General features: G+C 39.2%; 1 protein-coding gene across 1 annotated transcript; it reads left to right on the top strand.

The window, feature by feature from the left end:
• Window positions 1–13,014: 13,014 nt before the first annotated feature.
• LOC542562 (glycine-rich RNA binding protein) lies at window positions 13,015–13,877 on the top strand. The gene is made up of 2 exons (NM_001112102.1): window positions 13,015–13,199; window positions 13,295–13,877. The coding sequence occupies exons 1-2, from the start codon at window positions 13,086–13,088 to the stop codon at window positions 13,616–13,618; spliced, it is 438 nt and encodes a 145-aa protein (NP_001105572.1). The 5' UTR covers window positions 13,015–13,085; the 3' UTR covers window positions 13,619–13,877.
• Window positions 13,878–16,648: the final 2,771 nt, after the last annotated feature.

The following is a 16,648-nucleotide window of genomic DNA, read 5'->3' as shown; positions in this document are numbered from 1 at the left end:
AATAACCCCTAATCCTTCACACATTTGACAAACATATTAAGCTGATGTAAACACCACATGATCTAGGAATAGGTGACTAGCCACACCCAACCAACTCTAGGCTAGGCAAGGACTTCCTTCAAACCAATAGATAGGTGGTCTAAAAAAATGGCTCCACAAGCATGCATCGAAAAGGGAACCATCAGATCCTCAATGTATCAATACATAATCAATGGATCAAGAGAATCAAAGATTTATTCTACAATTAGTATGACTAACAGGCAACCACTTTAAACCACATCTAGGCTTTGTGGCAACTAAAACACACAATATGAGAGAGACATGTAAGCCATTCTGGCTATGAAAAGACTTCCCCCAAAAATCCATATAAAGTACCAATATTCATTTCTTTCAAAACTGGTTTCTCAACATAAACAATCATTCTTTGAAATGATAGTTGGAGCTATCCACCAACCGCTCAACAACTTAAATTCAAATTGATGATTACCTTGTACCCCAAAACACGCAATTCACACTCCTCTTAGAAACATCCACAATCAAGCATATATAACAATATTATTGTAATAAAACTCAACCATGAAAAACATGGTGAAAACAACATAGGCATACTTGTATATCACAAGCATAATAACAACTTCATTCTCACCAATGACCAGCGATATCTACCGCATTAATAAAACAATATCAAAATTTCAGAAATAAATTATATCAAGCATTAAGCCATAAACAACTTACCACATCACCGTAAAGGAAATATCCATGTTGCTAGCATCTCCTCCTGAGCATTGAATACAATGGGGACAACCTATGGTGGGGTGGTTTTTAAAGTAAGGGTGAGTACACATCAACGTACTAAGCAAATGTCCCGTTTGGCTAAAGTGGACTAGCTGTATGTGGAGTTAAGGTTAAGCGGTTGCTTTTAGTTGGTCAAGTATTTGTTACTATTAGTAGAGCCAAATTTTAGTAATAAACCCAGTTATTACCCAAATGTACTCCCTCCAAGAGGAAACACAAGAGATCATAGTTATAACCATCATCATTAAACATCACCATAAGGGTATCCAAAGTTCTTCTAATCAAAGAGAATCCCAAGGCCACTCTTAACCGTGAGCACGACCGATATACCAATTTCTAACACTCTGCGGAGGTCACACACTTTACCCACAAGTCATGATTCCCATTCTACCCGGAGATCATGACTCTCCATTGATCACTACCAAGGTGATCTAGCAGGGTCTCACTACGTAGCCTTTACAAAGATTCCCCAGAGGTCATAGCCGTCAGTTAGGTTTCTCCGGTTTGATAAACACAATACTTCTCCCCACAGGAAGGGTGACTAACAAAACCAAATCAAGAACCTCTGCAACCAGCCTCGGCATAGCAAGTACTGTGCCTGGACCCCATTGACGGCCCTACGACGAAGCCAACTACTGTTAGGGAGGGCTGGTGCGCGGGCGCGGCTTGGGCTAGCTGGGCCGAAATGGGATTTTCTATTTTATGGAATTTCCAATTGCTTTTCTATTTTATTTACTCTAGGGTTTTCAAACCAAATTCAAATCAAATACAAATTCAAACCATTTCAAACATGTGCATCAAACAAAAGAATAATTTAGGCTCAGCATGATGCAACATTCATGACTCATATTGTTTTGATAAAATAAATAATTAATCCCTCTCCTATTTAACTTAATTCTAATCAAAAGAAAGAGTGAGAGAGACTAAAGAGAGAGACAAGAGGTAATACTTGAATTTAGTAGATATTTAGAAAGAAGTTCTATACCCCCAAATTCAGAGTGTTACAGGTAGGTTGTAACATCCCAGAATCCACAAACACCCCGGAATGCTACTGAACTACACTTCTGATATCCGTATATAAAATTTCGACAGCATCTCCTTTGCAAAATAGCATAAAGGAGGGGGCAACAGTGTATAAACATGTATCATGACAAAAAAAACATACTAAGTATTATTAAACGGCTAGCAAAGGAAAGTTAAACATACGACATGAACTGAATTAACCAGTGCGCATGACTAGTAAAAAAACAAACATCCTTTGACATCAAGTTTCTAATTAAATCATGGATGCGCTTGGGCAGCCTTAATATGAGAGTGAAAGTGGACGTGCTGCTACTCCCCTCATTCCCAACATATATCAAGTACCTGCATTGAGTAATGCAAGAGTGAGATGACACATCTCAGCAAGTAAAATAATAACAAACTGTTTAACCACATAAGAACATTGTTTTACCACCATTTGATTTCGCAACCTTCTTATTACGAAGGTGCAGCACGAATACAACGTACAACACACCTAGTTACCACACCTCGCAGGTAGAAACCACAATAGTAACATAGTAATGTCACACTTCATATATACCTCATGAGTGCAAATGTCTGCAAATGCAAGGATGACTTCTGCCTTCATACCTCTAAGGATATGAAGCCGCATCGTACCCCTCCTCGGGCAACGTACGATGCTAAAAGTGTACCGGTACGGTCGGACCATAAGATCACGACATAACTTCAAAATGCAATATGGATGATGCGATGTGCATGACATGCCTACAACACTTCATACAACATGATTCAAAAAGATACTTCAACTTCATCCAAGATGGGAATCAACCACATATATCATTCCCAAATCATGATCATCCTCAATATTAGACAATTGAGAATTAATTCTTTCGAACAAATAAACTTCATCATAGAATTCAATGATTAACACATTTAATACTTATGCATACTCAATGACAAGGCATAGGATGCAAACCAAACGGTAGCAACCAACACTGTATTTACTTGCCTTCACCGGGAATTTGGAATGGTACTAAGTACGATCCGGAAGTCCACCACCTGTTTTTGACACACACCTTAGTGTACAAATCAACATAACAAACGCTAATAAACAACGCCGCACCTACGCACAATTCCAACCCGTTGCGAGCGACAACTCTCCCCATCACCACCAAACTGCAGCGGTGCTGCTTGATAATTTCATAACTTTAAAATTATAACAGCAGTGGTATCAATCAAAAACTACGGAAGCATCTACATAAAATTTCCCACAAGTTTTATATTCAAATGATAATTAAATCCCAGCATCTAATTAGCCCAAACTCGTCTACAAGATACACCCTGCAATCTGTTTTTGGACAGCAACATAACCGGATTCAAACAGCGATATCTCCTAAATTATAACTCCGAATCGAACGCATAAGTACTCGTTAGAAAGGTATGACAAGGCTCTACATGATTCTCATATTGATTATCACCAATTTCCCACGAAAAATTCCCAGAAACTGCTAATACTACTGCTGTTCGCCCACCTGCATAAATCTGTTTTTTTTGACAGCAACATACCCGGATTCAAACAGCAATATCTCCTAAAATATAACTCCGAATCGAGTGCATAAGTACTCGTTGGAAAGGTATGACAAAGCTCTAAATGATTCTCATATTGATTATCACTAAGTTCCCACGAAAAATCCCCAGAAACTGCTAATACTACTGTTGTTTGCCCACCTGCAAAATCTGTTTTTTTGGACAGCAACATACCCGGATTCAAACAGCGATATCTCCTAAAATATAACTCCGAATCGAGCACATAAGTACTCGTTGGAAAGGTATGAAAAAGCTCTACATGATTCTCCCACTGATTACCACTAATTACCCACGAAAAATTCCCAGAATCTGCTAGAACTACTGCTGTTCGCGCACCCACAAAATTTCTGGACAGCACCTCTACCAATTCGCATACGTAAACATCTAATCGATTGAATTGCAGCACAAATAAACAAGAGTTAATCACAAAATCACCTTAGGTTCCTCCTTTCCTCCTTCCTTCCTCCCACCAATTCTCCAATCGGAACTTGCACCCACACGAAGAAGATCCGGCGAGGAAGGACATCACTTGGAGAGGAGGAGATGGGAGGGGGGGTGGCGGCTAGGGTTGAGGGGATGGGGGCTGCTGCACAAGAGAGAGGGAATTAGGGGGAGGGGATGGCGGCCAAAGGCTAGAGAGGGGGGGGCGGCTGCACAAGGGGAAGGGAATTAGGGGAAGGGGCGGCTAGGGTTAGGGGGGTTAGTGGGCCGGATCAAGAACCACGGCCCAACTCGCTCACGCGTCAACTCCCGATCCCGGCGCACAAGTCTAACCAAAATTCTATTGTTTTACTAGCGAATGCTACCCAACAATTCCAAACTCCAAAAGTGCACTACCCAAACGAGAAGCAAAAAAAACAAGAAAGAATAAACTCCAACTTCTCTTCTTTGCAAACTGGGTATCACACTCTACCCCCCTTAAAAAGAATTCGACCTCGAATTCTGACGCTTTTATCGGAACGACAAAAGCAAGATTAATGAATCAACAAAACTCACACATAATGAAAAGTTCGGGTACTTCTGCCACATCAGCTCCTCAAGCTCCTAGGATTCTAAGATACGCAGCAGACGACACTCTAGAGTCTGGTCTTGCTACACAGGGAATCGACTCTAGCTCGATTTGATGCTCTGGATTCCTCAAATACTTCCTCAACATAAAGACATGGAATACATGGTGTACTATGATTATAGATCCCGACAATTGTATGTGCTAAGCCCAGCTGCCAACTCGGCTAAGATAGTAGACAGTCCTATATATCTCGGACAAAGCTTTCCTGACACCAAATCAACATTGACATATGCAAGTACTTCAAGGAATGTATATATGAATGCAATGCATATAGTGTTCCTATAGCCTAAACCAAACTTAGCCAAACAAGAGCAACTTCAAGAGAGCAACTTAATGCTTGCATATTTCTGGACAGCAGCACAGCGGTTAATTGTTTTGCTCATAACTCACAAAATATGCATCCAAAATAGTAGACTAGGACTTTATGGAAATCTTATAAAGTCCACTATACCCTTGCTATTATCATCACAACAAGATTTGACACATAGAAAGGTCAAACAATGCTAAACGTAAATTCTGTCCAGACTTGGATAGAATTCAACTACTCAATTCAAAAAAATCCCTAATTGGAGTCTCAGTCATCCAATTCAGGTGCTCCTAGACTTTTTAGAAATCTAATAGAATTGTCTATAATTCATTTATAACATATCATGTTAATTCAATGCATATCAAGGTCAAAAGACATAAGAAAGGCTCTGCTGTCCAAATTTGGACAGATTCAAAGATCACACTTAAAACAGTCGTAACTTAACTTATAGATCTCCAAAAAAAGGTGATCCAAAATTTGTTGAAAAGATTAAGAAAAGTACTACAACTTATTTATAATTTATAAGAACTTATTCGAAGTTTAAATTGGGCAAACGAGGTCAGTTTCGAAGTCTGTACAAAATCTGGACAGATTCCAAGACTGGACTTGAGAAAATCATAACTCCCAAACTACTAGACCTATGGTCATGAAAATTTTACACAAATAAGATAAAGAAGTTGGCTACAACTTTTATATATAACATCTCTACAGAAAAGATGGTTTACTTCATTGAACTAGCTGCATAACTAAAACTGGTCATGCAGTCCCAACAACAAGCAATAGATTTTATGAGGTTCATTACTCTTCTAAGATAAAGCGTTCATCGAAAGACTAATAACTTTAGGTTCTTTATTACGAGACACTTAGAACAAATATAAGTATAGAAGCAATATGATAACTTTTTAAATCATTTAAGCCTAATCTCACATCATGCAAACAAGAATCAATTTAAGCATGTTATGCCTGCCCACATATTTATCCAAGCACAAACTATACACTATATCATAACTCCCTACAGCTAACAAAATTTTGCAAATATAAACTCATTGAAAAGATTATAACATTCCCTAAAACTTTTATTATAATGAGTGTCTCGAATTTGGTTTCCAAACCGATAAAACAATGCAACACTTTTGTTGCAAAACTGATAGGATTGAAACAATGGACAACTAAAATTCAAAAACCTATAACTCCTGCTATACTCAACTTAAACTACAACGAACACGCGTTGGAAAAGTTTTGAAAATTGTCCACGACTTTTGCAATAAAGTTGCACCCAAATTTATCTTTATAGCCCTCAACTATGCATGACCTACAGCTAAACTCAGCCTGAGATACTGCACATTAGAGATTCGACTTATAATCGGACAACCACCTCTCCCAATCTATTTAACAGACAATTACAAGTAAATGCCCATTTAAAAGGTACTGAGAAGAACTAAAAGTTTTGCTTAAAGAGAATTCCCAACTTTGGGCTATGAAACTATCAAAACGTGGTCGATTTATTGGTGGTTATAACGACAACTAAAGTTCAGACACAACGGTGCAACAACTTCAGAGCAACCTAACTCCAATTATATGCAATGAGAATTACAAACCAATACTCGTTGGAAAGATCATAAAATTGCTAAAACTTTCATAATCCAACAAAGACCAAATTATATTGTCTTCAATGTCTACTCTTCCGTTCAAAATTAAAGACTCATTCTGCCACAGACACCAATAAGGATGTTTTAGGAAACCCATAACTCTCAAATGTTTGGACCAAACCGGGTGATTAAGCATCCTATGGAAAGATGAAAAAACATACTACAAAACATTCTAGACAAGTGAAGCCTGATTCAGCATCCAACTAATTTAAAATGCCTCCCAAAACCAAACAACACATTAACAACAATAAAAAAACAATATAAAATGAAACCCAAGGCACTGGCAGGTGCAATCAACACTAGGATTTTCCACTACCAAATTGGGATGCAACTCCACAAAGTCTTTAAATAAAACTCTACCAAATAGGTTAGAACACTAAGCACAACAATCAACAAATTCAACATCCTCGTTTGTTAACGCCACTAAGGTCAAACATCCATGTATCGACAATGTATGGAACACCTGACATACCCATCTCAAGCACTATAAAACATGGTTGTTATTACACTAGAATCCAACTAATAGAAATCTCCAAAACTATTTTGTTGACGTGAAGCAAATGGTGCTCATGACATATAACATCTTTTTTTTCTCCTCTCAAAAGAGATAAAATGTGCAACACTCATAAAGCAATGGAGGGATAACAACAAGAAAAACTAATGATCTTCTTGATACAGACTCATGCAAAAGCTTCATAAATATTACTTTCAACACTAAAACAATAACACGTTACTATGCTCAACAGGAGTAATTGGACTTCAATAAGACAATCCACCTAATCAAACTACCTTGATTAACCTCACATACAACAATACCTCCTATTATTGCACTTGAACAATTTCTACCTCGTGATGTCATAGGATGAATTCAAAGTAGTAGACATACATGATCTATCAAACCATCATTCATATGAAAAAAATCTCCATCTGATGCAACAACCACATCATTATAGAGATAGATGACTAACAAACATAAGCAACTTCCAGTTAAGCATTGACTTTGTTTAAGATAAAGCGGTCCAAATAATAATTCAACAAGCATGCATAGAGAACAGATCAAAAAAAATAAAACTACCATATATCATCGGCGATTACAAATATATATAAAATGGGTTGTCCATATCGTCCACATGACTAGCCTCCAACAACTAAAAAAATATGCATAACCTTCATGGCTATAGAAACAAACCATGGAAGGAAAACATGCATGCCTCTTCAACTATAATATAGACATAAAATCCACTTGAAATCACCCTATTTATTGCTAAGGTTGCACACAATAAGAAAACCTATCATGTAAACATGGTTGAACTTATCTATCCACGTCATCTTACAAATTCACTTGAGTTCTACCAGTCTCAAGGTTTCATAAACATTACAACATTGCCTTTGCTCTATGGAGACAAACCTCTTGTACTCTAAGATCAAGTTGGCAAGTAGCCATATTAGCCCAAAGGGGTGAGGCACAAAGCATTGAATCCATGGAAATATTACATTGATAAGTTGGGTTGTAACCCAACATTCAATCAGACTCAACCACATGATAAAACTACATTATATCGTGTTTTCACACCACACCAAGCCGGATTAGACCCACTATACACAAACTCAATAAACAATCGGTCCTACAAGTACTAAAACCCAAAGAAATCCATAAAAAAACATCCACAGTCAAGCATATAGAAATATATGATAGTAATAGCTCAGAGATTTGAAAAACATCGCATAAAAAAACATCATGACGATATGTATACAAAACAAGTACATTAGTAGCTTCACTTGCATAATAACTTCAGCAACAACCACATCAAGAAACCAATATTAAATAGAAGTAACATATCATATCAAGCATTAAGTCGTTAACGACATATCCCATCAAACCATAAAGGGATTTGGAGTAAGGGAATTCTAGTCATCTATACAATAAAATACTAATATGAAAGATATACGAACTCATACCCTTCCTATATGTGCAAGTGTGTCAAATTTATCTTCAAATTGCGTAGAATCTAAAGCCTATCCTCTGATACCAACTGTAACATCCCAGAATGCACAAACACCCCGGAATGCTACTGAACTACACTTCTGACATCCGTATATAAAATTTCGACAGCATCTCCTTTGCAAAATAGCATAAAGGAGGGGGCAACAGTGTATAAACATGTATCATGACAAAAAAAACATACTAAGTATTATTAAACGGCTAGCAAAGGAAAGTTAAACATACGACATGAACTGAATTAACCAGTGCGCATGACTAGTAAAAAAACAAACATCCTTTGACATCAAGTTTCTAATTAAATCATGGATGCGCTTGGGCAGCCTTAATATGAGAGTGAAAGTGGACGTGCTGCTACTCCCCTCATTCCCAACATATATCAAGTACCTGCATTGAGTAATGCAAGAGTGAGATGACACATCTCAGCAAGTAAAATAATAACAAACTGTTTAACCACATAAGAACATTGTTTTACCACCATTTGATTTCGCAACCTTCTTATTACGAAGGTGCAGCACGAATACAACGTACAACACACCTAGTTACCACACCTCGCAGGTAGAAACCACAATAGTAACATAGTAATGTCACACTTCATATATACCTCATGAGTGCAAATGTCTGCAAATGCAAGGATGACTTCTGCCTTCATACCTCTAAGGATATGAAGCCGCATCGTACCCCTCCTCGGGCAACGTACGATGCTAAAAGTGTACCGGTACGGTCGGACCATAAGATCACGACATAACTTTAAAATGCAATATGGATGATGCGATGTGCATGACATGCCTACAACACTTCATACAACATGATTCAAAAAGATACTTCAACTTCATCCAAGATGGGAATCAACCACATATATCATTCCCAAATCATGATCATCCTCAATATTAGACAATTGAGAATTAATTCTTTCGAACAAATAAACTTCATCATAGAATTCAATGATTAACACATTTAATACTTATGCATACTCAATGACAAGGCATAGGATGCAAACCAAACGGTAGCAACCAACACTGTATTTACTTGCCTTCACCGGGAATTTGGAATGGTACTAAGTACGATCCGGAAGTCCACCACCTGTTTTTGACACACACCTTAGTGTACAAATCAACATAACAAACGCTAATAAACAACGCCGCACCTACGCACAATTCCAACCCGTTGCGAGCGACAACTCTCCCCATCACCACCAAACTGCAGCGGTGCTGCTTGATAATTTCATAACTTTAAAATTATAACAGCAGTGGTATCAATCAAAAACTACGGAAGCATCTACATAAAATTTCCCACAAGTTTTATATTCAAATGATAATTAAATTCCAGCATCTAATTAGCCCAAACTCGTCTACAAGATACACCCTGCAATCTGTTTTTGGACAGCAACATAACCGGATTCAAACAGCGATATCTCCTAAATTATAACTCCGAATCGAACGCATAAGTACTCGTTAGAAAGGTATGACAAGGCTCTACATGATTCTCATATTGATTATCACCAATTTCCCACGAAAAATTCCCAGAAACTGCTAATACTACTGCTGTTCGCCCACCTGCATAAATCTGTTTTTTTTTGACAGCAACATACCCGGATTCAAACAGCAATATCTCCTAAAATATAACTCCGAATCGAGTGCATAAGTACTCGTTGGAAAGGTATGACAAAGCTCTAAATGATTCTCATATTGATTATCACTAAGTTCCCACGAAAAATCCCCAGAAACTGCTAATACTACTGCTGTTTGCCCACCTGCAAAATCTGTTTTTTTGGACAACAACATACCCGGATTCAAACAGCGATATCTCCTAAAATATAACTCCGAATCGAGCACATAAGTACTCGTTGGAAAGGTATGAAAAAGCTCTACATGATTCTCCCACTGATTCCCACTAATTACCCACGAAAAATTCCCAGAATCTGCTAGAACTACTGCTGTTCGCGCACCCACAAAATTTCTGGACAGCACCTCTACCAATTCGCATACGTAAACATCTAATCGATTGAATTGCAGCACAAATAAACAAGAGTTAATCACAAAATCACCTTAGGTTCCTCCTTTCCTCCTTCCTTCCCCCCACCAATTCTCCAATCGGAACTTGCACCCACACGAAGAAGATCCGGCGAGGAAGGACATCACTTGGAGAGGAGGAGATGGGAGGGGGGGGTGGCGGCTAGGGTTGAGGGGATGGGGGCTGCTGCACAAGAGAGAGGGAATTAGGGGGAGGGGATGGCGGCCAAAGGCTAGAGAGGGGGGGGGCGGCTGCACAAGGGGAAGGGAATTAGGGGAAGGGGCGGCTAGGGTTAGGGGGGTTAGTGGGCCGGATCAAGAACCACGGCCCAACTCGCTCACGCGTCAACTCCCGATCCCGGCGCACAAGTCTAACCAAAATTCTATTGTTTTACTAGCGAATGCTACCCAACAATTCCAAACTCCAAAAGTGCACTACCCAAACGAGAAGCAAAAAAAAACAAGAAAGAATAAACTCCAACTTCTCTTCTTTGCAAACTGGGTATCACATAGGTAATGGCCCGACGTGGAGGAAACAGAGGAGTTAGGCCGAGAGGATGATATAGGCTGTGCAGGCGAGGGTTTTTTCTTTTCTTTTCTATTTTCTATTTTATTTTCTATTTTCAATTTAAATTTAAATCTATGTTGAAATTCAAACACAAGTTAAATGCATCAAACAATGAACCTTAACATGATGTAGAGTAAGATTTTACCTTAGTTAGTTTATTAATCTATTTAGGAAAATGTTTCAAATATACAACACACATTATCCATTTTAAGAATATATTACTTTGAATGCGTAGTCAATTTAAAAGTTCATTCAAAAGTTCAATATTTATTACTTATTTGTTTTAAGAGAAAATACTTTCTAATGTATAATCTTTATTAAGAAGTACTTTTACTTTAATCCTTTTTAGGGAAGGTTTTTAAACACCTAATTCATAAAAGAATAGCTCCATCAATTAAATAGTTGAGGATATTTCTATTTTATTTCTCTTTGAGTTTGAAATTGAAGGTTTAAAAGTTTAAATCTAAGTTTTGAACTACCAAACTTTTAATACCACCTATTTATTTGTTTATTGTTATTTTTTTTGAAAGAGTCACTTTCAATATATAATCTTTCATCACACGACACTTTAATTTGATTTTTTTGGAAAACAACTAATAAACCTAAAATCAAAATTTTGAGGTGTTACATTTGTCCTAACCTTTCTAAAGATTGGTGGCATCTAAGGGATGTCAACGAGTTGAAACTCACGGGTATAGAGTTTACAAACCGTACCCTCAAGGTTAATAATAAACCCACACTTGTTACCCCACGACGAGTATAATATGTTACCTGTATCAGCTACCTATGGTGCCACAAACCTATAGATATACCGTGAGCACATAATTACATATTATATATATATATATATATATAATGTAGGTAAGCGGGTACACAGATATAAACTTTTCGTATCCACAAGAAAAATTGTCAAATTAAGAATAAAAAATGCACTTATATTTGAGAATATAGACTCACAATGAAACCGACACCCTATAACTATATTTAGATACTATAATATTTACTCTAACCTATCTCAATATATATAAATTAGATTAAGGAGGTGTTTGAATACACTAGAGTTAATAGTTAGTGGCTAAAATTAGTTGAGACATCCAAACCCCGTAGCTAATAGTTCAGTTATTTTCTATTTTTAGTAAAATAGTTAATAGTTAGGTAGCTATTTATTAGCTAGCTAATTTCACTAATGATTTTTAGCCAACTAGCTATTAGTTTTAAGGGGTGGTTGAATGCACTAGAACTAATAGTTAATTGACTAAAAATTATTAGTGAAATTAGCTAGCTAACTATTAACTAATTTACCAAAAATAATTAATAATTGAACTATTAGATAGGGTGTTTGGATGTCTTAGCTAATTTTAGCTACTAACTATTAGCTCTAGTGCATTCAAACACCTTTAAATATTAGAATATCTAAATAAGGTCTATAGAGTTTTTATCTATATGCATGCGAGTAAATTATGTGAGTGTCTAAATGTACTATAAACCTAATAGTTAGTTGTCTAAAAATTATTAGTGAAATTAGATAGATAATAAATAATTATCTAAATATTAACTAATTTACTAAAAATAGCTAATAACTAAATTATTAGCTAGAGTGTTTCCTTGTCTCAACTAATTTTAGTAACGGACTCTTATATGCATTCAAACACAGTACCGTTGGCATCTCGAGTGGCATCACCATCGCCAAGATGATGCCGTTGCGAGGAATCGCTTTCCGTGCCGTCATCTCGTCCGTTCGTTGTGTTGCGTGGACCCACGTCGTCGCCCAAGCCGGCGCGGGCCTATATGCTGGCAGCCAAGGGCAGAATCGGCATTTCGCATCGCCAGATATTTTCGATGGCCTGGCTTGCGGGCTGCTGCAGCGGCCAAAGATCAGCCATGCTGGGCCCCACCCCCACGCTTCCCATCGGCCTCGTCGCAGTCGGGGCCACCTGCTCCGGGTCCCAACAAGCCGTCCACAGCTGGATCCCCAGCCTCTATTAAAGGCGCGGCGGGGGGAGGCATCGTCCTCTCCGTGCTTTCTCAGAGGTGGGTTGGCTTCTCCTCCCCCACCGGTTCGTGTTCAGGTTCTGGTTCGTGGGCGAGAGGGAAGAGATGGCGGCGTCGGACGTTGAGTACCGTTGCTTCGTTGGCGGCCTCGCCTGGGCCACCGACGACCACTCCCTCAACAACGCCTTCAGCACCTACGGCGAGGTCCTCGAGTCGAAGGTCCGTTCAGTTCCATTCGTCCGTTCGGCGCGCTCGCACCAGATCCGTCCACGTTTCATCCAGATCTGTCTGACCTGCCTTTTCTCCCCCCGCAGATCATCCTGGATCGGGAGACGCAGAGGTCCCGCGGCTTCGGCTTCGTCACCTTCTCCACGGAGGACGCGATGCGCAGCGCCATCGAGGGCATGAACGGCAAGGAGCTCGACGGCCGCAACATCACCGTTAACGAGGCCCAGTCCCGCGGCGGCCGTGGAGGCGGCGGTGGCGGATACGGTGGCGGGCGCCGTGATGGAGGCGGCTACGGCGGTGGCGGTGGAGGCTACGGCGGTGGTCGTGGAGGCTACGGCGGCGGTGGGGGATACGGTGGTGCAAACCGCGGCGGCGGCTACGGCAACAACGACGGGAACTGGAGGAACTGAGCGGTGGGGTCCGCTGAGGCCTAGTTATCTTGTTCGCTTCTGCTACCGTGTTCACCCTAGTCTAGAGGGGGTTTATCTTCGTCTGTGGTCGTCTCGTGTCCGTATGTTTCGTTTCGTGTTCGTTGTTGTTGTTGCCCATCTGTGTTTTTGACCGCAAGCTCGCTCCTCTGATGTTGTTAGTGATGTCTACAATCGTCCAATCCCGAGCCTGCATTGAGCTCCACCGATTATCTTATCTGGCTATACCTACAGTTGTGCATTTGATTCGGACGGGCCTAAACCTGAACACGCCAATGTTAAACATTGTACAAACTACAAGTGCTCCAATAAAGAACACTAAAAGATTCAGGAAACACCTTCAAAGTCAATGGTGGTCTAGGCAACCAAGGATACAAGTGTACATTCGGGCCGTCCGACCTAAGGTCGAAAAGGTCCGGCACGTTTAATTTCGGCCGGGCTGGCCCAGTATTAATTTCGGGCTGTGCGGCCTGAGAATAGTAAAAGCCCGAAATACAAAAATGGCCCGAAATACACATTTGGGCCTGAAATACAAAATTGAGACTAGAATATAGAATCGAGCCCAAAATACACAAAAGCCTAAAATTAGAAATATACAATCAAATATGATCAAACTAACAAAATAGAAGACAAACATTTTTTGACCAAAACAAACTTAATATTATTAGAGCTGTGCAATGGCTGCCTCATTAAAAAACCCTTTGGTCAGAAGGGGAAAAGAGTGCAACCACTAGATGCAGTTCATAAGTTCAAAGTTCATTGTCCAAGTACATAACAAAAGTAAAATTACATCACAAGAAACATCTAACTACGACCAACACGAGTTTCGCGTTCTTCATCCAAGTACGTATTCTTGTAGTGTTCTTCCATGTCGTTGTTTGCAATGTTGTGCTACTCCCGACTCTCTCCTAGCTGCCAATCCTTTAAGCAAGTCAGAATCTTCACCATTTCACTTGTTAGAGACCGCCTTCTCTCCTCAATCAACCTGCCAGCAAGACTAAAAACAGACTCGGAACTGATAGTTGAAACAGGAACAGTTAAAACATCCTTAGCCAAAAGAGACAGGATAGGATAATTAGATTTATGCTCATGCCACCAACTTAGAATATCAAATCCATCATCAAAGACAGTGATTGGGTCACTATCTAAGTACATTGCCAACTCAGAAACTTGGGAGCCAAATGATGAACTCGAAACAGATGCATCACTTACCTCAGGCGATGCATAAATTCCCCCCCAAGCTGTTTTCTTCCTGCTGGTACTTGTGGTGTGGGTTGGTCTCTGCAATTTTGCTGCACCAAACTTTATCTCATACTTGGCAAACATGTTAGTCAATTCAGATCTAATGACATTGAAGTAATCAGAGTAATCAGTAGTAACATATCTAGACAGAACTTGAAGAGCATTACTGAAACCTCTTATCTTGGCTCTAGGATCCAACACAAATGCAAAGGAATATAAAATAGGAATGCTTTTCCAATATTTGAGAAATTTAGATTTCATTGGAACTACAATGTCTCTTAACATAATGTCATTCTCAAAGTTATTCAAATGTTCAACAATCTCAATTATATGGTGTAGCATCATAGGAGATGTTGGATAGTATACACCAGATAGAGCAAAGTACAATCATAAAACAGTTCAAGAAAAGTAAGAATTTTCTCACCAACTTCCCAATGTGTCTCTGTGAGCAAAGGTTGGGTCATATGCTGCTGGTAGTGTGTTTGGATAAAAACAGAGAACGTGCTCTTGTATGGGATTAGGTGTTTCAACATTAGATAAGTCGAATTCCATCTCACGTCCATATCCAAACCAAACTTTTGAGGCCTAACACCCTTTGCAATACAATAACTTTTATATGAAGCAATGCGTTGATTGGAAGAATTCAAAAAAGACACAGCAGTTCTAAAATCCTCAACATAAAGTTTTAAACGTTTGAGTCCAGATTTAACAATAAGGTTAATAATATGGCATGCACATCTTTGATGCAAGAAAAGAGAGCCAACATATCTAGAAAATTGAGGACTAAGTATGTTCATGGCATTTGTATTAGCTGATGCATTGTCCAAAGTGATGGAAAATACCTTATCAGTCAATCCAAAATCAGCAATAACAGTTTTAACACGATCTGCAATATTAGCCCCATTATGTGAAACATCAATCAACCTCATACCAATTACCCTCTTTTCCAAAACCCAATCAGCATTAACATAATGAGCAACCACACTAATATAATCTTCCTTAGCATTCCAGACCAAATATCAGAAGTAAGAGCATCACATGAAACACTAGACTTCAATACATCTATTAGTGGAGTACGACTTTGATTATAAAACTTTACAAAATCTCTAGTGGTTGTTTGTCTACAAACAACAGTAAACCTAGGATTATGAGCATGTTTTATGTAACGTTCAAATGCAGCAGTGGAACCAATACCTAGAGGAAGATCTAAAGTACATATCAATCGACACAACTCAGTACGAGCAATATCAGGATTATAGTCCCATGAACGAACAGAACCATCAGCATTAAACTGAATTAAAGATTGAGTCTTAGCAGCACATTGAGCTTTAGATGCACAAGTACTACGATGTCGTTTCAAATGACTAGTACCAGCAGTTGAAGAAGCAGTAAGTTGAGACTTGCAGTAATGGCATTTGGCGGCATACCTAACCTTCTTACCATTTATGTCCTTGAACAATTGCTCGAAGTCATTCCTTACATCGGAGGTGCTCTTGCGGCCGCGCTTGTGGCATATAGTATCCGTGCTTGCGGTACTCGCTGTCGCTGTCGCTGTCGACGGTGTCGCAGCTGTACCTGTACCTGTATCTGCATTCAAAGCATTCTCACGACCAATGGAACTCAAAGTCAGAGGATCGGCAACGACAAATGATTGGCTGCTGTTATTGTCGATTCGATTCGAGTTCCCATCCATATAAATGGTGGACGACTCGAGTTGGTCGTCGGTAGAAGCAGGAGCAGGGACACACTGACGCAAAGGTGGACGGGGAG

This window comes from Zea mays, chromosome 3 (genome assembly GCF_902167145.1).
Source record: "Zea mays cultivar B73 chromosome 3, Zm-B73-REFERENCE-NAM-5.0, whole genome shotgun sequence".
Classification (NCBI taxonomy): domain Eukaryota; kingdom Viridiplantae; phylum Streptophyta; class Magnoliopsida; order Poales; family Poaceae; genus Zea; species Zea mays.
Note: the sequence above shows the minus strand (reverse complement) of the source record. Positions and strands in the feature narration are given on the sequence as shown.

What these genes read in the sequence shown, in the direction of transcription:
- LOC542562 (NM_001112102.1), top strand. Translation starts at nt 13,086, where the DNA reads ATGGCGGCGTCGGACGTTGAGTACCGTTGCTTCGTTGGCGGCCTCGCC. An exon ending in GCGAGGTCCTCGAGTCGAAG is followed by an intron (nt 13,200 to 13,294) that starts GTCCGTTCAGTT and finishes CTCCCCCCGCAG; the next exon opens with ATCATCCTGGATCGGGAGAC.